This window comes from Thamnophis sirtalis, unplaced genomic scaffold (genome assembly GCF_051295495.1).
Source record: "Thamnophis sirtalis isolate CommonGarterSnake01/CBP01778 unplaced genomic scaffold, rThaSir2_p1.2 scaffold_4, whole genome shotgun sequence".
Classification (NCBI taxonomy): domain Eukaryota; kingdom Metazoa; phylum Chordata; class Lepidosauria; order Squamata; family Natricidae; genus Thamnophis; species Thamnophis sirtalis.
In genome coordinates, this window is record NW_028261384.1 from 14,044,693 (window position 1) to 14,071,255 (window position 26,563).

General features: G+C 40.0%; 1 protein-coding gene across 4 annotated transcripts in view; it reads right to left on the minus strand.

Moving 5' to 3' along the window:
• The window catches only part of DIP2C (DIP2 acetate--CoA ligase C (putative)), a 361,956-nt gene that overhangs the window by 101,600 nt on the left and 233,793 nt on the right, over positions 1–26,563 (minus strand). For all 4 annotated transcript variants that reach the window (XM_087712511.1, XM_014061648.2, XM_014061647.2 and 1 more), the window contains 2 exons: positions 7,353–7,478; positions 6,584–6,793 (listed from right to left, as the gene is read on the minus strand). In XM_087712511.1, the coding sequence (XP_087568637.1) occupies positions 6,584–6,793; positions 7,353–7,478 (336 nt within the window). The remainder of the gene's footprint in view (positions 1–6,583; positions 6,794–7,352; positions 7,479–26,563) is intronic.

Sequence of the window (26,563 nt, forward strand, 5' to 3'; positions counted from 1 at the left end):
GAACTCAAGGAGATTGAAAGATGGCTACCCACTGTCATCCCGCCCTTGCCATAGATTGTCCACAAGTGGAACCAATGCTACCTCTGCCCATAGCTCATTTCCCGTGATTCCATGGTGATGGCAATTCGTTGCAGCTGACATGTAGCCCCATCAGGATCCAAATAACCTACAGGCACTCTCAAAATCCAGCATCAAATCCCGAGTCCTTTGACATGCCAAAAAGGAGAAGCTGTGGACTGAACCTCTCATTCCCTATTAACACTCATTAGGACCGGCCTTGGAGGAAGGAGTCAAACTCGCACAAGACCATGCCACCCAGGTGTGGTCACAACAGGGGGCCCAAAAGAGGTACCATGGCTGATAGTATTAAAAGCCATTGAGAACTCAAGGAGTTTGAAAGATGGCTACCCACTGTCATCCCGCCCTTGCCATAGATTGTCCACAAGTGGAACCAATGCTACCTCTGCCCATAGCTCATTTCCCGTGATTCCATGGTGATGGCAATTCGTTGCAGCTGACATGTAGCCCCATCAGGATCCAAATAACCTACAGGCACTCTCAAAATCCAGCATTGAATCCCGAGTCCTTTGACATGCCAAAAAGGAGAAGCTGTGGACTGAACCTCTCATTCCCTATTAACACTCATTAGGACCGGCCTTGGAGGAAGGAGTCAAACTCGCACAAGACCATGCCACCCAGGTGTGGTCACAACAGGGGGCCCAAAAGAGGTACCATGGCTGATAGTATTAAAAGCCATTGGAAACTCAAGGAGATTGAAAGATGGCTACCCACTGTCATCCCGCCCTTGCCATAGATTGTCCACAAGTGGAACCAATGCTACCTCTGCCCATAGCTCATTTCCCGTGATTCCATGGTGATGGCAATTCGTTGCAGCTGACATGTAGCCCCATCAGGATCCAAATAACCTACAGGCCCTCTCAAAATCCAGCATCAAATCCCGAGTCCTTTGACATGCCAAAAAGGAGAAGCTGTGGACTGAACCTCTCATTCCCTATTAACATTCATTAGGACCGGCCTTGGAGGAAGGAGTCAAACTCGCACAAGACCATGCCACCCAGGTGTGGTCACAACAGGGGGCCCAAAAGAGGTACCATGGCTGATAGTATTAAAAGCCATTGAGAACTCAAGGAGTTTGAAAGATGGCTACCCACTGTCATCCCGCCCTTGCCATAGATTGTCCACAAGTGGAACCAATGCTACCTCTGCCCATAGCTCATTTCCCGTGATTCCATGGTGATGGCAATTCGTTGCAGCTGACATGTAGCCCCATCAGGATCCAAATAACCTAAAGGCACTCTCAAAATCCAGCATCAAATCCCGAGTCCTTTGACATGCCAAAAAGGAGAAGCTGTGGACTGAACCTCTCATTCCCTATTAACACTCATTAGGACCGGCCTTGGAGGAAGGAGTCAAACTCGCACAAGACCATGCCACCCAGGTGTGGTCACAACAGGGGCCCCAAAAGCGGTACCATGGCTGATAGTATTAAAAGCCATTGAGAACTCAAGGAGATTGAAAGATGGCTACCCACTGTCATCCCGCCCTTGCCATAGATTGTCCACAAGTGGAACCAATGCTACCTCTGCCCATAGCTCATTTCCCGTGATTCCATGGTGATGGCAATTCATTGCAGCTGACATGTAGTCCCATCGGGATCCAAATAACCTACAGGCACTCTCAAAATCCAGCATTGAATCCCGAGTCCTTTGACATGCCAAAAAGGAGAAGCTGTGGACTGAACCTCTCATTCCCTATTAACACTCATTAGGACCGGCCTTGGAGGAAGGAGTCAAACTCGCACAAGACCATGCCACCCAGGTGTGGTCACAACAGGGGGCCCAAAAGAGGTACCATGGCTGATAGTATTAAAAGCCATTGAGAACTCAAGGAGATTGAAAGATGGCTACCCACTGTCATCCCGCCCTTGCCATAGATTGTCCACAAGTGGAACCAATGCTACCTCTGCCCATAGCTCATTTCCCGTGATTCCATGGTGATGGCAATTCGTTGCAGCTGACATGTAGCCCCATCAGGATCCAAATAACCTACAGGCACTCTCAAAATCCAGCATCAAATCCCGAGTCCTTTGACATGCCAAAAAGGAGAAGCTGTGGACTGAACCTCTCATTCCCTATTAACACTCATTAGGACCGGCCTTGGAGGAAGGAGTCAAACTCGCACAAGACCATGCCACCCAGGTGTGGTCACAACAGGGGGCCCAAAAGAGGTACCATGGCTGATAGTATTAAAAGCCATTGAGAACTCAAGGAGATTGAAAGATGGCTACCCACTGTCATCCCGCCCTTGCCATAGATTGTCCACAAGTGGAACCAATGCTACCTCTGCCCATAGCTCATTTCCCGTGATTCCATGGTGATGGCAATTCATTGCAGCTGACATGTAGTCCCATTGGGATCCAAATAACCTACAGGCACTCTCAAAATCCAGCATTGAATCCCGAGTCCTTTGACATGCCAAAAAGGAGAAGCTGTGGACTGAACCTCTCATTCCCTATTAACACTCATTAGGACCGGCCTTGGAGGAAGGAGTCAAACTCGCACAAGACCATGCCACCCAGGTGTGGTCACAACAGGGGGCCCAAAAGAGGTACCATGGCTGATAGTATTAAAAGCCATTGAGAACTCAAGGAGATTGAAAGATGGCTACCCACTGTCATCCCGCCCTTGCCATAGATTGTCCACAAGTGGAACCAATGCTACCTCTGCCCATAGCTCATTTCCCGTGATTCCATGGTGATGGCAATTCGTTGCAGCTGACATGTAGCCCCATCAGGATCCAAATAACCTACAGGCACTCTCAAAATCCAGCATCAAATCCCGAGTCCTTTGACATGCCAAAAAGGAGAAGCTGTGGACTGAACCTCTCATTCCCTATTAACACTCATTAGGACCGGCCTTGGAGGAAGGAGTCAAACTCGCACAAGACCATGCCACCCAGGTGTGGTCACAACAGGGGGCCCTAAAAGAGGTACCATGGCTGATAGTATTAAAAGCCATTGAGAACTCAAGGAGTTTGAAAGATGGCTACCCACTGTCATCCCGCCCTTGCCATAGATTGTCCACAAGTGGAACCAATGCTACCTCTGCCCATAGCTCATTTCCCGTGATTCCATGGTGATGGCAATTCATTGCAGCTGACATGTAGCCCCATCGGGATCCAAATAACCTAAAGGCACTCTCAAAATCCAGCATCAAATCCCGAGTCCTTTGACATGCCAAAAAGGAGAAGCTGTGGACTGAACCTCTCATTCCCTATTAACACTCATTAGGACCGGCCTTGGAGGAAGGAGTCAAACTCGCACAAGACCATGCCACCCAGGTGTGGTCACAACAGGGGGCCCAAAAGAGGTACCATGGCTGATAGTATTAAAAGCCATTGAGAACTCAAGGAGATTGAAAGATGGCTACCCACTGTCATCCCGCCCTTGCCATAGATTGTCCACAAGTGGAACCAATGCTACCTCTGCCCATAGCTCATTTCCCGTGATTCCATGGTGATGGCAATTCGTTGCAGCTGACATGTAGCCCCATCAGGATCCAAATAACCTACAGGCACTCTCAAAATCCAGCATCAAATCCCGAGTCCTTTGACATGCCAAAAAGGAGAAGCTGTGGACTGAACCTCTCATTCCCTATTAACACTCATTAGGACCGGCCTTGGAGGAAGGAGTCAAACTCGCACAAGACCATGCCACCCAGGTGTGGTCACAACAGGGGGCCCAAAAGAGGTACCATGGCTGATAGTATTAAAAGCCATTGGAAACTCAAGGATATTGAAAGATGGCTACCCACTGTCATCCCGCCCTTGCCACAGATTGTCCACAAGTGGAACCAATGCTACCTCTGCCCATAGCTCATTTCCCGTGATTCCATGGTGATGGCAATTCATTGCAGCTGACATGTAGCCCCATCGGGATCCAAATAACCTACAGGCACTCTCAAAATCCAGCATCAAATCCCGAGTCCTTTGACATGCCAAAAAGGAGAAGCTGTGGACTGAACCTCTCATTCCCTATTAACACTCATTAGGACCGGCCTTGGAGGAAGGAGTCAAATTCGCACAAGACCATGCCACCCAGGTGTGGTCACAACAGGGGCCCCAAAAGAGGTACCATGGCTGATAGTATTAAAATCCATTGAGAACTCAAGGAGATTGAAAGATGGCTACCCACTGTCATCACACCCTTGCCATAGATTGTCCACAAGTGGAACCAATGCTACCTCTGCCCCATAGCTCATTTCTCGTCATTCCATGGTGGTGGCAATTCATTTGCAGCTGACATGTAGCCCCATCAGGATCCAAATAACCTACAGGCACTCTCAAAGTCCAGCAGAGAATCCCGAGTGATGGCCCTGAAGACGATCACCCAAGCCTCTTGTCCAGAAAGGGACATAGGTCCAGAGCAAGGTTGCTGGGTGATACTGCATAAAGGCAGGGAAATAATGCTATTTTGCCATTCTGAAATAGGCTCTAAGCCATGACTATTCCTCGTTTTCCACCAACAATGTCCCAGGCATCCATTAACCCTTTTTAGAACTCATAATTCCTCTATGAATGACAGGGACCATCAGGAATGATGGCTCAAGGGAGGCTGCTCAGGAAAATCCTGAAAGGCTGCACTTGGCCACTCTTTGATTCCAGGTAGTTGCCAAGGCTTCAACAGGCCATACAGCAAAACCCCTGTGATATCTCCCACTTCCATTTGGAATCCATTTGAGTCCATTAGTCTCTGGGGGGTGGAACACTCCCTGTGGAGAAGGATGACATAGGAGGGTCTCAAGGATATCAGGGCATGATCTAACCATGATAGGGATAATGTTCAATTGCCATTGCTCCATCTGGAAATTATGACTGTCCTGAATCAGACCTGTGATTATCTGAGATACGTCCATGGTCATGAACTTTTGTGCAGCTTCTGAGGTCGAATCCAGAAATGGCAGAGTGAAGTCTTCCAGAACTGTATACACAGGCAATGATCTCATGTCATCCTATGAGCCCAAATTCAGAAACAAGGTCTCACAATCAGAAACTTGGGAAGCAAGATCTTTCAATGCCAATGAAGATGCCTTCCTCTGTAAGGACCTTTCCTCTAGGCTGTGGCTCTCATAGCATCCCATGCCCATTATCCCTGCAATGTGTTATCCTGCCCCATGTCCTCCATTTTGAAAAGGACAACTTTCTGAGTCAACTAAAATGTATGCTGTATCTTGCCAATTCAGATTATACTTTGAAATTCTGGACAGAATACTCTATAATTAGCTTTTCCTTATTAAAAAAAAGGCACTGCTATGGACTGGAATTTCCTCCTTTTGATTCTAGCCACAAAACGAAGAGTTCTTCTTAATCCAAATTTAGCTTTTTAAATATAACTAGCTCATTAATACAAATATTAGCTATGAACAGTAAGAATTTTCTTCTGCTAATATTGCCACTTTCTGTATTTTACTTTTAATGTCTATCAATTACCAAAAAATATCACCACCTTCATTAAAATAATGATCATTAGTTGGTCTCCCTTTTCTTAACTAAATCATATTTTCCTCTAAGCTATTAGCAATATACTGTATACCAATTCCATCATGACTTCTAACAGTTAGATCAATATCTGTAAATTAGGTGTCACTCAGAATTAATTGATATGCTAGTAGAAAGCAAGTTGGAGAGCATAAATGGAGTAATATGATAAAAATATGCTTATAGGAAGCTTTAATACTGCAATACTGTATTCTGAAGTTATTGGACTGTAGAAAATACAAAATCACAACTGTCCAGTTCTTATTTCAATCCGTGCACTTGTGTTCTCTTCCAGCATACTGATTTACTCATAAGCCTTTCATTAATAGGTATCTTTTCACCATGCCATCAAACGGAGAAGGTCATCTCTAAATATCTAGTTATGATCCAATTAAGAAATATAAAGACTAGTTGACTTTAATCTGTCATGCTAACCCATAATTCTCTTTAGTTACACATTTTCAAACTGTAGGAATATGTGCCTTGTAATTTAGAGTTATATTTTGTTATGGTTTTTTAACTCATGAAACTGTCTTGATTAGAACATTTAATAATTTCATGCATTTGATAGAACATGTACCCTCCCCAATCAAACATGTCACTAAATATTTGATTTAGCCAGTTTGGTATTAAAAAAAATCTTTAATATTGCATGATAAAGTTTCGCTTTAAGAAAGGAACTCTTCCACTCATTGCTGGCTTTTTTGAAAGAACATGGCCTTCAATTAGTATTATCAGAGAACTATTGTTTTAAAAGGTGGGTGGGGGAGGAAACAAAGAACTTCTGGTCTAAATAGTGTTCCAAGGTTAAAGGAAAGGGAGACAACCTTAAAAACACACCTGGCACTGATATATGTCTGTTGAGTGTCCTTGAAAAGGCATTTATGATGTTTCTCCCAGAGTGGGATGTTTTTCCTTCAAAATTACTTTGTGTTTTGAAATTTTTGTAAAATAATACCTAAAAATATAATTCATTAACAAATAAGAACTGTATGTTTAAAAAAAGGGGGGGGGGTTCCATACATACCTATATGAGTTTGTGACATAACATCAGCTAGCCTATGTGCAGCCCCACTGCCACCACTTTGGGTTGAGGATGAAGAAGTGGTAGAGGTGGTTGAACCATGGATGGCTTGGCTGATCCAGTGCTCCATATTTATACTCCCTTGGCTTGAGGTTGGTGTTCCCTGGGAATCGCCCTGCACGGAACCTTCATCTTCAGAGCCAGAGGACGTATCTAGCATGGTAGACAAATGCATGACTATTTTTATGTTGCAGTATTCAGACACTGACCCAAAGCCAAAGAGTTCAGTTCAAATTGCAGTGGTGTCCAAGAAATTTGCAAAGCAATTCAGGCACCATTTTCTGTTGAGCTAGGGTTAAAGTAGTTGGCATAAGTTCAAATATACTGATGTAGCCATGCAACAGAACCGAGTCATTACAATAATTTTCTCCAATCTGGTGTTCTCTAGATATCTTGATTTAGAAGTTATATCAAAAGCAGGTAATGTTGTTTGTACTATTCACAATTTAATCCGAATCATTGCTTTACTCTAAAAGCATTTCCATTCCCAAAGTAGCAATTCTCTAACATTAGTAACAGCATGCAATAAACACCAGATGCTATAAAAGCTACAGCACAAGAATATCTAGTTTAGCCACAGTGGGAACTCAAAATCTTGAACTAAATGCACTTTGTTTAATATCGATTCTTACTTTACATATTCATCCACACCTATTTACTGTTACGAGTGCTCAAATGACCAATCATAACATCCTTAATACAGGTCCTTTACCTGGAGGGGTATAGGCATCCATTGATGTTTGCACCACCAGTGAACGTCTCTTGGATGGCATAGGTACTGCCATTTTCCGTTCTTTATGTTTTGCCAGCGCTGCTTGGACTGCTTCTGTATGGACATCTAGAATCAAAAATCTAAATATCAGCTTGGAACTCCAACAAGAGGTCACAAACACAGGTAGTTTCTAGGAGAGAATTAATGTTGTAAATTCCTTAGACACACGGAATCAGTTCTGTCGAAAGTTTCCTGGTGAAAAAGCAGCAAACTATCCTCTCCAGTCAAGCCAAGCACAATTCTACATTATTCTAGAAGAACAAAAGCTGAAGTCCAAAATACAATGACTTGAAAATACATTCCATTAGTAACAATAGGAAAAAAAATAGTTATTTTAGGGCAACCATTTCCGCAGGATCTGCATTTGGATTATTCCAGCTAATTAAAATCTTTTTTAGTCTTGATACAATTTGCTGTTTGGGATAGTCTCTGGGTTGCTTTTAATTCTTAATACTTTAAGACAATCTATATTAGTATATAACTAAACAAATGATGAGGAAAGTCAACATGGCAGAGCACAGAAATAATTTCAATATTGTAGGTTCATTTAAAGAACATTATTATGTAGCTTTTTCTTTTGATGTTTTCCAGATGTATAGTTCAGAGATGGACTATAAAACAATTCCAATGATCCCCATCCGACTAAGCAGCATTGTTTAAACGACTACTGTTTTCAAAAACTTTGAGACTGTATATAGTTTAGACAACTTTTTTTTAATGAAAGTTCTATCAAGATTTATTATAGCATAAAGTACAATGAAGATTTTAAAAAAGAAAAGTAAAAAATGTGCTGACTTCTGACTCTTTCCAAAACAGTAAAATTCTAATACATTTATAACGTCAACTTTCTGCATTACCTATAATTATTACAAGACACACAAGACACTAACTACAAAATTATTAAGCTTCAAACTAAATTCTAAGTGTTTTTTTATTTCAAGTTTAAAAAACAGAAGCAATATCTCAATAGATACAAGATCAAATAAAATATCTTTGTTAAAAATAGTTTACATTGCAATCTTAACTAAATTTATTTTTCTCCTGTTGTGGAAAATGATAATATATTTCTATTTACACTGATTAATCTTTCTAAATATCATCATCATTTAATAAAAATCATAGTCTTTCAAATACTTTAACCTTAAAGAGAAAACTCTGTTATATTCATTTTAAGATTCTAGACATTTCTTCAAAAAATTTATCTTTATAATCAAGGCCAATTAATTATAACAACATTTTCAACTTCCTTTTCACATACACACACACACACACACACACACACACACACACACACACACACACACACTTTCAATAATATTTTGCAAATTATAAGAATTACTTGAGCATTATACATATAAGAATAAAGAAAAATGGAAGGTCATAATTTCTCTTTCTTCAGCCTCTTGAACATAAATACTTTCCAAATTTTATTTCAAAATACTTTACAAGCTTTAAACAATAACTTATTCATCCCATTTTCAAATCCACTTTATAAAAACAATGCATTGGACTTTTCTTTTAATTACAAACCAATAGAAAATCCATCCTAACTCTAAAAAATTTACAAAGTTTAAGTCACTCTCTCACTTTGCCCTCATAAAACAAAACCTTTTTCTACATAAGTTTAGATTACTTTTCTAAAGTTTAGACTTAATTTTTGACCAAAGCAGAAATTTTTATTTGCCTGCGTTAGATTGGTTTGCTATTCTTTATTCACAATTCTTTTCTTCCATTATTATATTGAAATTAAAGATGAGGTTTTTCCCAAACTGAACGTTTATCATGTATTGAAGGAATGCAGTTTGCCAGTATGGTCATGCTAGTTTGTATTATATAAATTTACCTCCCACTCAATACAAACTGAAAAGACTAAGTATAGAAAGCATGGTGTTCCACCTTTAAAGCTTTTTGGCAAAAGCACCAACACAAACAGAAAAATATCAGAAAAGAACTACCTATGCTATAAGATATGGCATGGATGAATACTCTGAAGAGATGCAAATCTGGGTGGGAAGGAAAGGAAAAGCAAAGAAAAGATAAAAGGAAGGAAACAATATAATTTTATAACTTGCTTTTTTATTGATGTTATACCATACACACAAAATTGTTCTATCTTTTAGAAGCATAAGCATTTACCTGTCCTAATGGATGCTGCCATCAGCCTCCTTGGGTGCCTTATGAATGTGAAGGATGACTCTAGATTCTGCCTGGAGAACCCTGTTGGTCTGACTGTGTCTGGTTGGCAATGGACTCCAGACTCCAGCTGTAATTTGCTTTAAGTAGTGGAAGAGTAGGAGTCTTGCATAGCAAGCTTGAGAGCAGTCCAAGAAGAAGAGCATGTGAAGGAGTGGATGGATAATTATTGGGCAGCAACCTACCCAGTGGGGGTGGGGAGAAAGAGGGAGGGTTGAAGCTGTGAACTTGCGTATAGAAGAAGACAAGGCTTGACCACCTCCCCAATGCCTTGAGCCTTATCTAGTCTGGGAAGAAAGAGGCTAACTGATAGTAGTGAAGGACACAACTAAGGTGAAACAAAATGGATTGCAAAGAAACATTAGATTAAATTGAATAGTCAAAGAGAAAAGAATAACAGAGGAATTATGAGAGGCAAGAAGAAGAAATTATTTACAGTAGAATCATTATAGTGGTTGAAGAGACGGAACAGGACAGGGACTGAAAAGAACAAGGAACCCAGGTTAGTTAAGGAGAAGGGGTCAAAGTGGCAAAAATTAAGGAATGGGAAGTTGGCAGCCTGCCTGAATGTCTCCCTTTCTGCATAAGAGGAAAAAAGAGATGCTGATCTCTTGTGGTGGAAGAACACAGAAACTGGAGTTCTTGGAGCCAAAAAGAGAATAAATCTAGGAGTAGGACACTTGGAGAAGGGTGTCTAGAAGATATTTGAAGAAGTTACTCTACTAAAAGTAGATTTGCAGGGTTAGAGATGAGACAAATGGATGTAAAAAGTCTACACAGACATAGGGTTAGGGTTGGACAAATAAAGAGTCCACCTTTGGGCCTATTCCAAAGCATCAAGAGTGGCGGAGCCAATAAGCACCACTGGACAATGCAGGCCAGCATGTTTAGAGTGACCAAATCTTCTTGATCTTTCAGAGTATTTGTGAGCAATTAACTAAGCATTTTCGGGACAAAACAACAGTATATACAAAATTAAAATGTTAGAATTAACATTTGGAGTTGAAATTTTTTTAAATATTATAATATTTATTAATGAGGTAAATGTAACCCTGTTGAAAATTGGTTGACAACGGCAAAGAGAGAGCTCTCATGGCACGCACCAACCTCATGGCAATGTGTTTCTTGGGCATCCTCATGCCAGGTGGCAAAGCCATGTATTGGAAATAAGAGTGGGGGGCCGCCTCCAGAGGCAGAATATTCCATAGGGTGGGGACAATGGTAGGAAACGCTCTCCTCCTAGACCCAGTCAAAATTATTTAACTGACGGGGTCCACAACACATCTTCCCTCCGGAATCTGGTGGGATGGGTCATTGTGATGGGATGAACCTGGTTCCGTAGGTAGCTGGTCCCTATGCCATGCGGGCCTTTATAGGTCATAACCAACATCTTGAATAATTGGATCCAGAGACCTTGGAGCCCAATGCAGTGCCTAAAGGATAGGTGCTACACATACTTTTTGGGGGGGAGGGAGCACTTGCCCGACTGCATTTTGCACTAGCTGAAGGTTCTAGATATTTTTCAAGAGTAGTCTGGATGAATGTTGTCCAGAATAGCTTCTTGATTAGGAAGCATACGGGTGCTTCTTCAAAAAGACTTGAGAAAACACCTTTTGAAAAGGAATGAATTTACCATAACATTCTGAGAGGTTTTAACCAGCTAGAAGGGGTTTGGATCTAATTCCCAGATGGAGGCATATGTATTCCACAAGCTTTACCATTTCTTCAGAGCCAACAGAAACAAACTGTTTTCAGTTAACTGGGTAAATCTGCTCTCTGGTCAATAGTTACATGGAAAATAATGACTGCCCTCAATATGTGCATCACCTAAATAAAATAATGGTTTTGTGGAGTGTTGATGAATTCCTGGCTTGGGCAATGGGTTACACTAGAACCTACACCAAAATGAATTATAAGGTTCCTTCCAGTCCTTTGAGTCCAACACAATGCAGAGAAACTATGGATTCAGCTGCTTCTTTTTTAAAACCATAAAAATCTAATTATCCTGTACCTAAAACAAATACCTACTATTTACCGTCCTTGTTCATATTTGAAACTGTTCAATAGTCAAGTCCGTATTTTAATTATAGATAGCTTTCAGGTCAGTTATATTTGCAACAGACATAACAAGTGATGTGAACTGATTTCTCTTTCAAAGAACATGAAGTCTTTTTCTTCAAAAAGACTCCAGAAAACACCTTTTGAAAAGGAATGAATTTACCATAACCTTCTGAGAGTTTTTAACCAGCCAGAAGGGGTTTGGATCTAATTCCCAGATGGAGGCATATGTATTCCACAAGCTTAACCATTTCTTCAGGACCAACAGAAACAAACTGTTTTCAGTTAACTGGGTTAATCTGCTCCCTGGGCATCTCCATAGGACTTGTGTCACATATGGCATCCAATGGGAACAAAACTGAGTGATTTTATCCTCCTGGAAAATTTATCTGAACAGCCAAGTAGGTGGATTTCCAGGCTACCCTTTCCAAAGAGAGTTCAGGTGACCCTAAACAGGGTCCTTGAGTGGCATTCTGTGGATACAGTAAGAGCAATGGAGTATTGACAATTAGCCATTCTTACTGCCATGAGGTAAACCTTAATAGCGGCTTGTTCAGTCAAGTCCATTCTTCATTTTCATCTAGCAATATTGAGTAAAGAGAGGTCTTGATTAAAGAGGTTATTCTGGATATATTTTTTCAGTTGTGTTGGTATTGGTATTTATTCGATTTGTGTTGTACAAAGGGTTTCATGTGTGAGTATTGGATGGAATCTAAACTGGCCATTTTTGTGTTAAGACCTGTAATTGTTTTGGGTGGAACTGCGAATCCTTCCTTATGAAGGTAAATCTTTCAGGAACATTCCTCAATATAATCAGCTACCTTATCCTTTGGGCAGCCTTTATAATCAAGGCCAATTAATTATAACAACATTTTCAACTTCCTTTTCACACACACACACACACACACACACTTTCAATAATATTTTGCAAATTATAAGAATTACTTGAGCATTATACATATAAGAATAAAGAAAAATGGAAGGTCATAATTTCTCTTTCCTCAGCCTCTTGAACATAAATACTTTCCAAATTTTATTTCAAAATACTTTACAAGCTTTAAACAATAACTTATTCATCCCATTTTCAAATCCACTTTATAAAAACAATGCATTGGACTTTTCTTTTAATTACATATGTCAAACCAATAGAAAATCCATCCTAACTCTAAAAAATTTACAAAGTTTAAGTCACTCTCTCACTTTGCCCTCATAAAACAAAACCTTTTTCTACATAAGTTTAGATTACTTTTCTAAAGTTTAGACTTAATTTTTGACCAAAGCAGAAATTTTTATTTGCCTGCGTTAGATTGGTTTGCTATTCTTTATTCACAATTCTTTTCTTCCATTATTATATTGAAATTAAAGATGAGGTTTTTCCCAAACTGAACGTTTATCATGTATTGAAGGAATGCAGTTTGCCAGTATGGTCATGCTAGTTTGTATTATATAAATTTACCTCCCACTCAATACAAACTGAAAAGACTAAGTATAGAAAGCATGGTGTTCCACCTTTAAAGCTTTTTGGCAAAAGCACCAAGACAAATAGAAAAATATCAGAAAAGAACTACCTGTGCTATAAGATTTGGCATGGATGAATACTCTGAAGAGATGCGAATCTGGGTGGGAAGGAAAGGAAAAGCAAAGAAAAGATAAAAGGAAGGAAACAATATAATTTTATAACTTGCTTTTTTATTGATGTTATACCATACACACAAAATTGTTCTATCTTTTAGAAGCATAAGCATTTACCTGTCCTAATGGATGCTGCCATCAGCCTCCTTGGGTGCCTTATGAATGTGAAGGATGACTCTAGATTCTGCCTGGAGAACCCTGTTGGTCTGACTGTGTCTGGTTGGCAATGGACTCCAGACTCCAGCTGTAATTTGCTTTAAGTAGTGGAAGAGTAGGAGTCTTGCATAGCAAGCTTGAGAGCAGTCCAAGAAGAAGAGCATGTGAAGGAGTGGATGGATAATTATTGGGCAGCAACCTACCCAGTGGGGGTGGGGAGAAAGAGGGAGGGTTGAAGCTGTGAACTTGCGTATAGAAGAAGACAAGGATTGACCACCTCCCCAATGCCTTGAGCCTTATCTAGTCTGGGAAGAAAGAGGCTAACTGATAGTAGTGAAGGACACAACTAAGGTGAAACAAAATGGATTGCAAAGAAACATTAGATTAAATTGAATAGTCAAAGAGAAAAGAATAACAGAGGAATTATGAGAGGCAAGAAGAAGAAATTATTTACAGTAGAATCATTATAGTGGTTGAAGAGACGGAACAGGACAGGGACTGAAAAGAACAAGGAACCCAGGTTAGTTAAGGAGAAGGGGTCAAAGTGGCAAAAATTAAGGAATGGGAAGTTGGCAGCCTGCCTGAATGTCTCCCTTTCTGCATAAGAGGAAAAAAGAGATGCTGATCTCTTGTGGTGGAAGAACACAGAAACTGGAGTTCTTGGAGCCAAAAAGAGAATAAATCTAGGAGTAGGACACTTGGAGAAGGGTGTCTAGAAGATATTTGAAGAAGTTACTCTACTAAAAGTAGATTTGCAGGGTTAGAGATGAGACAAATGGATGTAAAAAGTCTACACAGACATAGGGTTAGGGTTGGACAAATAAAGAGTCCACCTTTGGGCCTATTCCAAAGCATCAAGAGTGGCGGAGCCAATAAGCACCACTGGACAATGCAGGCCAGCATGTTTAGAGTGACCAAATCTTCTTGATCTTTCAGAAGCGAGCAATTGTGAGCAATTAACTAAGCATTTTCGGGACAAAACAACATTATATACAAAATTAAAATGTTAGAATTAACATTTGGAGTTGAAAAATTGTAAAATATTATAATATTTATTAATGAGGTAAATGTAACCCTGCTGAAAATTGGTTGACAATGGCAAAGAGAGAGCTCTCATGGCACGCACCAACCTCATGGCAATGTGTTTCTTGGGCATCCCCATGCCAGGTGGCAAAGCCATGTATTGGAAATAAGAGTGGGGGCCCGCCTCCAGAGGCAGAATATTCCATAGGGTGGGGACAATGGTAGGAAACGCTCTCCTCCTAGACCCAGTCAAAATTATTTAACTAACGGGGTCCACAACACCAGAATCTGGTGGGATGGGTCATTGTGATGGGATGAACCTTGTTCCGTAGGTAGCTGGTCCCTATGCCATGCGGGCCTTTATAGGTCATAACCAACATCTTGAATAATTGGATCCAGAGACCTTGAAGCCCAATGCAGTGCCTAAAGGATAGGTGCTACACATACTTTTTGGGGGGGAGGGAGCACTTGCCCGACTGCATTTTGCACTAGCTGAAGGTTCTAGATATTTTTCAAGAGTAGTCTGGATGAATGTTGTCCAGAATAGCTTCTTGATTAGGAAGCATACGGGTGCTTCTTCAAAAACACTTGAGAAAACACCTTTTGAAAAGGAATGAATTTACCATAACATTCTGAGATCTTCTAATCAGCTAGAAGGGGTTTGGATCTAATTCCCAGATGGAGGCATATGTATTCCACAAGCTTAACCATTTCTTCAGAGCCAACAGAAACAAACTGTTTTCAGTTAACTGGGTAAATCTGCTCTCTGGTCAATAGTTACATGGAAAATAATGACTGCCCTCAATATGTGCATCACCTAAATAAAATAATAGTTTTGTGGAGTGTTGATGAATTCCTGGCTTGGGCAATGGGTTAGACTAGAATCTACACTAGAATGAATTATAAGGTTCCTTCCAGTCCTGTGAGTCCAACACAATGCAGAGAAACTATGGATTCAGCTGCTGCTCTTCTAAAACCATAAAAATCTAATTATCCTGTACCTAAAACAAATACCTACTGTTTACCGTCCTTGTTCATATTTGAAACTGTTCAATAGTTAAGTCCGTATTTTAATTATAGATAGCTTTGAGGTCAGTTATATTTGCAACAGACATAACAAGTGATGTGAACTGATTTCTCTTTCAAAGAACATGAAGTCTTTTTCTTCAAAAAGACTCGAGAAAACACCTTTTGAAAAGGAATGAATTTACCATAACCTTCTGAGAGTTTTTAACAAGCCAGAAGGGGTTTGGATCTAATTCCCAGATGGAGGCATATGTATTCCACAAGCTTAACCATTTCTTCAGGACCAACAAAACAAACTGTTTTCAGTTAACTGGGTTAATCTGCTCCCTGGGCATCTCTATAGGACTTGTGTCACATATGGCATCCAATGGGAACAAAACTGAGTGATTTTATCCTCCTGGAAAATTTATCTGAACAGCCAAGTAGGTGGATTTCCAGGCTACCCTTTCCAAAGAGAGTTCAGGTGACCCTAAACAGGGTCCTTGAGTGGCATTCTGTGGATACAGTAAGAGCAATGGAGTATTGACAATTAGCCATTCTTACTGCCATGAGGTAAACCTTAATAGCGGCTTGTTCAGTCAAGTCCATTCTTCATTTTCATCCAGCAATATTGAGTAAAGAGAGGTCTTGATTAAAGAGGTTATTCTGGATTTTTTTTTTTCAGTTGTGTTGGTATTGGTATTTATTCGATTTGTGTTGTACAAAGGGTTTCATGTGTGAGTATTGGATGGAATCTAAACTGGCCATTTTTGTGTTAAGACCTGTAATTGTTTTGGGTGGAACTGCGAATCCTTCCTTATGAAGGTAAATCTTTCAGGAACATTCCTCAATATAATCAGCTACCTTATCCTTTGAGCAACCTGTGAATAAGTATGGGGTGCCCACATTTATTTAATATCTTTGTAAAATTTCTATATAATTAAAGTAACAAATAACAATGACTTAGAATTGGAAAAGAGAATGTTTGAATAGTCCTTTCACCTACTGAATATCCCAAAACTTCATTTGAATTGTTTTTTCGTTAGAACAGGCAAGCAGATGAAGAGAATATAGAGAAATTACATTTCAAAATTAATACAGCTTAGTTTTGGGCGCACAAATACAAATTCAAAAAGCTTTGTCTATTTTTTTAAATGTGCTTTTTCATCTTTATCACTGATTATAAAGGAACAACTACCGTAAATAAAGATATTTTACTAGAAACAACCTCTGGTGAAATCAGCGAGGCGTAATTCTGAATACCTTCCTTTTCTTTATTTTTATATATCTCTTTTATGTCTAGCTCTAAAGAAGCCTAAAGCTAGATAAGTTTGCAAGCCAAGACCTTGAGCTCATTATTTATCAATAAAACAAACAAACAAATGAAGGAGACCAACTGAATCTATTCAAAAGAATGTTTTGAAGCCAAGCAACTTAATCCAAGTTTAAAGCCAAAAATAAAAACTATGGTGCTTAACCACAAAGTAAATCAAAGATGTTTTTCTTGGCCTTAACTATTATCCTATAAGAATTTTTTTAAAAAAAATCATAGCACTTTTGGTGATCTCTGTCTCTAAACCATAAGATGGAAATTACTATCATGGGTTCATATTCTTTTGCTTAGAGACTGTTTTCTAATTTAAACAAAGTCTACCCTTTTAGGCTGCGATCCCTTGGGGGTTTTGTGGAGAGCATATTCACAAAATGGCTGCCATGATAGAAGAGGCAAGGCACCTCTTCAGTAAAAATGGTGGCTGAAATCCAGTTCTTTGCTTTGCAGGATGTCAGTTCATGATTCAATTTTTTTAAATTAAAACAATCTTCATAAAGGAAAGAGTGTCTGAGATAGACCAGTGGAATCCAAAGCAGTTTCCCCTATCTTAATAACATAAGAAAGTAGAACATTGTAGTAGAACTACCCATCCTAACCAAATGCTCCATCACCAAAGTAAAAACTCGGTTTTCTGCAACAGAACCTGTGTAAGAACATGCACAAGTACATACTAAAGTAACTCTGAGAATCACGAAAAGGGGTTCATGGTTCAAGACAGAGGTTCCCAACCTCTTCCTTGAGGACGGTACCGGTCCGTGGCCTGTTAGGAACTGGTCCGTGCAAGAAGTGAGCGAACAAAGCTTCATCTGCGCATGTGCAGGATTGTGATGACCCGGGCTGGGAAGCGACACAGCTGAACTGAAGGCTTTTAATTCCCTTTTATTAGTTCAAACTTTCCCCAAAATCCCCATGGTGCACTGCAAATTCAAGAGCAAGGCACACACATGCTTCCAATAGTTCTTGGCTGCTATATATCCAGAGGAGCAGCAGTCCTGGGATCAGAACATGATCATGGGGCGTCCTCGTCGTTCGGAAAGTTCGTTGGGGCTGCAGCAAAAAAAGGCAAGGTAAAGCAAAGCAAGGCAAAACAAGATTGCAAGATGTCTGTAATCATAAGTGTGGCTGGAAGAATGCAATACCTGTTCCCGACAAATGCCCTTCCCCACAGTATCTTCTTAAATCCTATTCCCCAAGTGAGCTTGGTTAGGAGGGGTAGGTCGCCCTCTTCCCAAGTCACTGGGTCACCCTGCACTGATCCCGCCTCCTGTTCATTCTCCATGCTTGGGAATCAGGCATGATAGGCAATTGCTCTTCTGCTGTCTGTCCTTTTTGTCTCCTCCCCCCCCCCGCTCAGTCATCCTGTGCCCTCTCTTCTTCTTCTTCTTCTTCTTCTTCAGTGACCACTCATTCTATGCCTGAGAGACTCGAGACTGCCTCATCCTGTCTCATCTGGAGCCAGAGAGGTTGTGACATTTCCTCTGTCGGCCCCATCTCTGTCTTCTCCTCCTCGGCCCCAGCCTCCATGGCCATGGAAGAGGTTGCATGTGAACCCCCCCTCCCCTCACAGTCTATGGAAGACATTTCCCTCCCCCCCCAAAAGCCAGTGATCAAAACCAAAACACTTCCTCACCAGCTATACCTAAATGAGCTAACAATACCCCAACTCCATTATCACCAACTAGCAATTAGAAAACATGAAAACTCCTTAATTTCAAAACACATGGACTTAACCATAGTTCCAACTAGCAAACTGTCAGCATCCTAGACCCGTGATGGCGAACCTATGGCCTCTCTGTGGGTATGCGCACTGTCGCCAGCTGCTCTTCTGGTTTCTATCTGGTCTTTGCAGGTGCCGGGGCTTGAAAGCGGCCAGAAAAATGGCCAAAAAAACAGACATGCATATGCCAGTCAGCTGGTCTTTGGGTTTCCAGTGCTCTGGCATGCATGCATGCATGCGCACTCTGGTTTGGGCACTGATTGCCAAAAAGGTTCTACATGACTGTCCTAGACCAATTCAAATTAAAAAATCCTAGAGAATTCCAGGAACTTAGATGGTCTGTTTCTCTTGATTGCCATCTAGTGGTTGCTCTAGTCAGAATACAGTGAAGCCGGTTGCTTCCACTTACCGAAAGCTCCTTCCGTTTCCCCTCATCATGCTACCTTAAGCAAATGCGCAGTTTTTCTATGGGCATGAGCCAGCCTTAGAGGGGCCCATAATGTGGTTTAGCTTTTTTAAGCACTGAAGGCCCATTTAAGGGCCCTGTCTCTGCAGCCCCATTGTGGCCATTATCTTGCCTCTTCCATATTTATGCTGCTAATCAGATAACAACCGTACTGTGCATATATGTTTTGTGCATTATTTTTATTAAAGAAGAGTGACATGATTTGTTGCCTTGTGACTAAAACTGAATTTTACTTCTTAGTAATCGTGCTTAGATTTGTAGACTACAAAACCTCCTAGAGCTGTTTAAAAAAAAACAAACAACTATAGCTATTTATTTTCTTTAACATAGGCCTTTGCCAATTTTTAAAAACATTTCTAACTTTCAGGAACTTAAATGGTTGCTTTAAATCTTCCTCAGATTAGACATGCTATTTTGTCCGTTTGCTGAATTTAATTTCTCCCCATCCCCACCTGCCCCATCTCATTGCAAATGTCTCTGGGCGACTTCAGGCATTAGAACATTAAAAACCTAACAAATAAATATCTTTCAAAGAGTAAAAGTAGAAATCCTAACCAAGATATAGTTAAGAGAAGAGAAGAGAAGGAACAAGGAGGGGGGGGGATTGCCTTTTAATTCCACAACCACCTCAATATGATGCTCCCTTGTTAGTCAGGGCCCCAGGCCATCTGGCCGGCATAAGATCCTGTGGAAGGGTGGGAGCCAATCTTTCTCAGGAGTAAAGACGTTCCATAAGGCAGGAGCCACAGTAGACAATCACTTTTTCCTGAACCTGCCAACCAGAATTCCTTGACTGACAAGACTGGAATCCTCCTTGGCAAGTGACAATGGGTTTTAAGCACTGTGGAAGTTTTTAATGGTATTATTACATTTTAAAACAGATTCGGGGAAAAGCTTCTGTTTCATTCTAAGTTATCAAAAATGTGAAGCTGTGAATAAACAACTTTGCACATTAACCTTCCATCTCCTCTTCTTCCCTTCCAGATTAGCTGGCCCATACACTAAGTTTTAACTCATGCTTTTCGTTATTCTTAAGACAATCAACATCAGTTCTTCAGAATGAAGCAATGACATGACTAGGGTTATTATATTTTTGCTTGTGCTCCAGCCATCTGTGCAAGATTCCTTGCTCAAACTGCTAGTCCCTCTAAATATCCCAACAATAATCAGTAAAATGTGAGACCAAATCAGATGAGACAATATGTGGTAAATTATTACAATTTCAGATGTACTCATTTTATCAGTAGCTATATTGTAGCTATGTTGACAGAAGCTCGTAGTTCATTAGAAAGTTGAGTGAGATATTCTCACGCTCAAAGTCCAACAGCTGTGGCTCAGTTCAGATATCAAGCATGTGGTTTGGCTAGTTTTGGCTTAACTTGTGTAAACTTAGTGATTTAAAAACAATATAAAGTGAGGTCATTTGCTAAACGGAGCAGTAGTTGACTTAACCATTCTTTATCAAATAAACATAATTGGCTGCTCTCCCGTAATATGTTTTAACTTATCATCTATGATTTATAAACCACAATGGTTGGGTTTGTACAACATGCTATGTCATATCCAAATAAGTTAAATACAGCTTAGTATGTTGTATGTACTGGACTATCAACATATATTTTACCAATGTAGGGTGGAAGCTAACGAAGAGGCATGGATGTCATATTCCCCACAATCAAATACTCACACACTTCAATGTAACAGTTTTCAAAAGCCACCATAAATAATAAAAATGGTATTTAATTATGTTATTAAACATCATCCTTATTGTAAATTCAGGAAGCAAGCTATGATGTTTACATCAATTTAAAGCATAATAATTGTGGAGGTTTTGGTGAACAACAACATGACTCACACTGATGTTGTTACCTTGCTGGGTAATGAAACATCTCCAAGCAAACAATCACGCTCAGAGAACATCAAGAACTCAACACTTCAACCCTGAGCTACATATATTCACTTCTATTAGAATACAATAATTCAATACAATAGTTTCTTGAAGCAATTATTTATATTTCCTCCAACTTTTAGAACTAGTTCCCCAGCTATTTTCTAACCAAATATTCACAATTGTTCTTAGCTATGCTAATAGCAAAGGGGTGGGCTACTGCCAGTTTGGACCAGTTCAAGCGAACTGGAAGTTCTGACCACTGGCTGGGCCCACCCACCCGGTAGCCTGTCCTATTTATCTCACTCTCTGGCTTTGTTCCCCACCCACAAAGCCCAGCTGATTGCTGTGCCTCACCTGATCTACTCACCGCGGGTGTCTAAGAAGATTTGCTCTGTGTTTGAAGCCGCGTGAAAGGGAGAAAGCGGCCCGTGCATCAAGCGAGTGTGTGCAGTCACATTTTCAGCGAACCAGTTGTTAATGTATGTGCAGCCCACCTCTGGTCAATAGTTACATGGAAAATAATGACTGCCCTCAATATGTGCCTCACATAAATAAAACAATAGTTTTGTGGACTGATGATGAATTCTTGGCTTGGGCAATGGGTTATACTAGAATCTACACTAGAATGAATTATAAGGTTCCTTCCAGTCCTGTGAGTCCAACACAATGCAGAGAAACTATGGATTCAGCTGCTGCTCTTCTAAAACCATAAAGCATTTACCTGTCCTAATGGATGCTGCCATCAGCCTTCTTGGGTGCCTTATGAATGTGAAGGATGATTCTAGATCCTGCCTGGAGAACCCTGTTGGTCTGTCTGTATCTGGTTGGCAATGGACTCCAGACTCCAGCTGTAATTTGCTTTAAGTAGTGGAAGAGTAGGAGTAGGAATAACAATAACTTATTCATCCCATTTTCAAATCCACTTTATAAAAACAATGCATTGGACTTTTCTTTTAATTACATATGTCAAACCAATAGAAAATCCATCCTAACTCTAAAAAATTTACAAAGTTTAAGTCACTCTCTCACTTTGCCCTCATAAAACAAAACCTTTTTCTACATAAGTTTAGATTACTTTTCTAAAGTTTAGACTTAATTTTTGACCAAAGCAGATTGGTCTGCGTTAGATTGGTTTGCTATTCTTTATTCACAATTCTTTTCTTCCATTATTATATTGAAATTAAAGATGAGGTTTTTCCCAAACTGAACGTTTATCATGTACTGAAGGAATGCAGTTTGCCAGTATGGTCATGCTAGTTTGTATTATATAAATTTACCTCCCACTCAATACAAACTGAAAAGACTAAGTATAGAAAGCATGGTGTTCCACCTTTAAAGCTTTTTGGCAAAAGCACCAAGACAAAGAGAAAAATATCAGAAAAGAACTACCTGTGCTATAAGATTTGGCATGGATGAATACTCTGAAGAGATGCAAATCTGGGTGGGAAGGAAAGGAAAAGCAAAGAAAAGATAAAAGGAAGGAAACAATATAATTTTATAACTTGCTTTTTTATTAATGTTATACCATACACACAAAATTGTTCTATCTTTTAGAAGCATAAGCATTTACCTTTCCTAATGGATGCTGCCATCAGCCTCCTTGGGTGCCTTATGAATGTGAAGGATGACTTTAGATTCTGCCTGGAGAACCCTGTTGGTCTTTCTGTGTCTGGTTGGCAATGGACTCCAGACTCCAGCTGTAATTTGCTTTAAGTAGTGGAAGAGTAGGAGTCTTGCATAGCAAGCTTGAGAGCAGTCCAAGAAGAAGAGCATGTGAAGGAGTGGATGGATAATTATTGGGCAGCAACCTACCCAGTGGGGGTGGGGAGAAAGAGGGAGGGTTGAAGCTGTGAACTTGCGTATAGAAGAAGACAAGGCTTGACCACCTCCCCAATGCCTTGAGCCTTATCTAGTCTGGGAAGAAAGAGGCTAACTGATAGTAGTGAAGGACACAACTAAGGTGAAACAAAATGGATTGCAAAGAAACATTAGATTAAATTGAATAGTCAAAGAGAAAAGAATAACAGAGGAATTATGAGAGGCAAGAAGAAGAAATTATTTACAGTAGAATCATTATAGTGGTTGAAGAGACGGAACAGGACAGGGACTGAAAAGAACAAGGAACCCAGGTTAGTTAAGGAGAAGGGGTCAAAGTGGCAAAAATTAAGGAATTGGAAGTTGGCAGCCTGCCTGAATGTCTCCCTTTCTGCATAAGAGGCAAAAAGAGATGCTGATCTCTTGTGGTGGAAGAACACAGAAACTGGAGTTCTTGGAGCCAAAAAGAGAATAAATCTAGGAGTAGGACACTTGGAGAAGGGTGTCTAGAAGATATTTGAAGAAGCTACTCTACTAAAAGTAGATTTGCAGGGTTAGAGATGAGACAAATGGATGTAAAAAGTCTACACAGACATAGGGTTAGGGTTGGACAAATAAAGAGTTCACCTTTGGGCCTATTCCAAAGCATCAAGAGTGGCGGAGCCAATAAGCACCACTGGACAATGCAGGCCAGCATGTTTAGAGTGACCAAATCTTCTTGATCTTTCAGAGTATTTGTGAGCAATTAACTAAGCATTTTCGGGACAAAACATTATATTATCTCCAGATTGGATGTCAGATAGATAGACTTTCAAGAGACGACATGGTAGCATCCTCCTGTGGTCACCATCTGGATTCCTTCAAGCTTGCAATGCCTAAGGAAAGTGATAGGATTGTCGGCGGGATGAACTCCACCACTTGCAGATTAGAACTCTGTCTCTCTTAACCAATAAAAGCATTAAAAATAACAACACATAAAAGCATGGATGTGGAGATGGTCAGTACAATCTTAGGGGAATCAAGGAGTAATACCTCTGGATTTAAAGGAGAGTGTGTCAAAGTCATTTCTGGATCCAGCCATCCTAAGGTATTATAAGACAATCCTCACCATCATTTCTTACTAAGGCAATAGAAATGTTTCTTTTTCTAAGTACCCTATTTCTCTCAAAGATACCCTGGCAGTGTACTGAACACTGAAATATAAAACAATATATACAAAATTAAAATGTTAGAATTAACATTTGGAGTTGAAAAATTTAAAAATATTATAATATTTATTAATGAGGTAAATGTTGAAAGTTGGTTGACAACGGCAAAGAGAGAGCTCTCATGGCACGCACCAACCTCATGGCAATGTGTTTCTTGGGCATCCCCATGCCAGGTGGCAAAGCCATGTATTGGAAATAAGAGTGGGGGCCGCCTCCAGAGGCAGAATATTCCATAGGGTGGGGACAATGGTAGGAAACGCTCTCCTCCTAGACCCAGTCAAAATTATTTAACTGACGGGGTCCACAACACATCTTCCCTCCGGAATCTGGTGGGATGGGTCATTGTGATGGGATGAACCTGGTTCTGTAGGTAGCTGGTCCCTATGCCATGCGGGCCTTTATAGGTCATAACCAACATCTTGAATAATTGGATCCAGAGACCTTGGAGCCCAATGCAGTGCCTAAAGCATAGGTGCTACACATACTTTTTGGGGGGGAGGGAGCACTTGCACGACTGCATTTTGCACTAGCTGAAGGTTCTAGATATTTTTCAAGAGTAGTCTGGATGAATGTTGTCCAGAATAGCTCCTTGATTAGGAAGCATACGGGTGCTTCTTCAAAAAGACTCGAGAAAACACCTTTTGAAAAGGAATGAATTTACCATAACCTTCTGAGAGTTTTTAACCAGCCAGAAGGGGTTTGGATCTAATTCCCAGATGGAGGCATATGTATTCCACAAGCTTAACCATTTCTTCAGGGCCAACAGAAACAAACTGTTTTCAGTTAACTGGGTAAATCTGCTCCCTGGGCATCTCTATAGGACTTGTGTCACATATGGCATCCAATGGGAACAAAACTGAGTGATTTTATCCTCCTGGAAAATTTATCTGAACAGCCAAGTAGGTGGATTTCCAGGCTACCCTTTCCAAAGAGAGTTCAGGTGACCCTAAACAGGGTCCTTGAGTGGCATTCTGTGGATACAGTAAGAGCAATGGAGTATTGACAATTAGCCATTCTTACTGCCATGAGGTAAACCTTAATAGCAGCTTGTTCAGTCAAGTCCATTCTTCATTTTCATCCAGCAATATTGAGTAAAGAGAGGTCTTGATTAAAGAGGTTATTCTGGATATATTTTTTCAGTTGTGTTGGTATTGGTATTTATTCGATTTGTGTTGTACAAAGGGTTTCATATGTGAGTATTGGATGGAATCTAAACTGGCCATTTTTGTGTTAAGACCTGTAATTGTTTTGGGTGGAACTGTGAATCCTTCCTTATGAAGATAAATCTTTCAGGAACATTCCCCAATATAATCAGCCACCTTATCCTTTGAGCAACCTGTGAATAAGTGTGGGGTACCCACATTTATTTAATATCTTTGTAAAATTTCTACATAATTAAAGTAACAAATAACAATGACTTAGAATTGGAAAAGAGAATGTTTGAATAGTCCTTTCACCTACTGAATATTCCAAAACTTCATTTGAATTGTTTTTTCGTTAGAACAGGCAAGCAGATGAAGAGAATATAGAGAAATTACATTTCAAAATTAATGCAGCTTAGTTTTGGGCCCAATGCAGTGCCTAAAGCATAGGTGCTACACATACTTTTTGGGGGGAGGGAGCAGGGTTCCATCCAGTCCTGTGAGTCCAACACAATGCAGAGAAACTATGGATTCAGCTGCTTCTCTTTTAAAACCATAAAAATCTAATTATCCTGTACCTAAAACAAATACCTACTGTTTACCGTCCTTGTTCATATTTGAAACTGTTCAATAGTCAAGTCCGTATTTTAATTATAGATAGCTTTGAGGTCAGTTACTTAGTGATATTTACAACAGACGTAACAAGTGATGTGAACTGATTTCTCTTTCAAAGAACATGAAGTCTTTTTCTTCAAAAAGACTCGAGAAAACACCTTTTGAAAAGGAATGAATTTACCATAACATTCTGAGAGTTTCTAACCAGCTAGAAGGGGTTTGGATCTAATTCACACATGGAGGCATATGTATTCCACAAGCTTAATCATTTCTTCAGAGCCAACAGAAACAAACTGTTCCTTCCAGTCCTGTGAGTCCAACACAATGCAGAGAAACTATGGATTCAGATGCTTCTCTTTTAAAACCATAAAAATCTAATTATCCTGTACCTAAAACAAATACCTACTGTTTACCGTCCTTGTTCATATTTGAAACTGTTCAATAGTCAAGTCCGTATTTTAATTATAGATAGCTTTGAGGTCAGTTACTTAGTGATATTTACAACAGACATAACAAGTGATGTGAACTGATTTCTCTTTCAAAGAACATGAAGACTTTTTCTTCAAAAAGACTCGAGAAAACACCTTTTGAAAAGGAATGAATTTACCATAACCTTCTGAGAGTTTCTAACCAGCTAGAAGGGGTTTGGATCTAATTCACAGATGGAGGCATATGTATTCCACAAGCTTAACCATTTCTTCAGAGCCAACAGAAACAAACTGTTCCTTCCAGTCCTGTGAGTCCAACACAATGCAGAGAAACTATGGATTCAGATGCTTCTCTTTTAAAACCATAAAAATCTAATTATCCTGTACCTAAAACAAATACCTACTGTTTACCGTCCTTGTTCATATTTGAAACTGTTCAATAGTCAAGTCCGTATTTTAATTATAGATA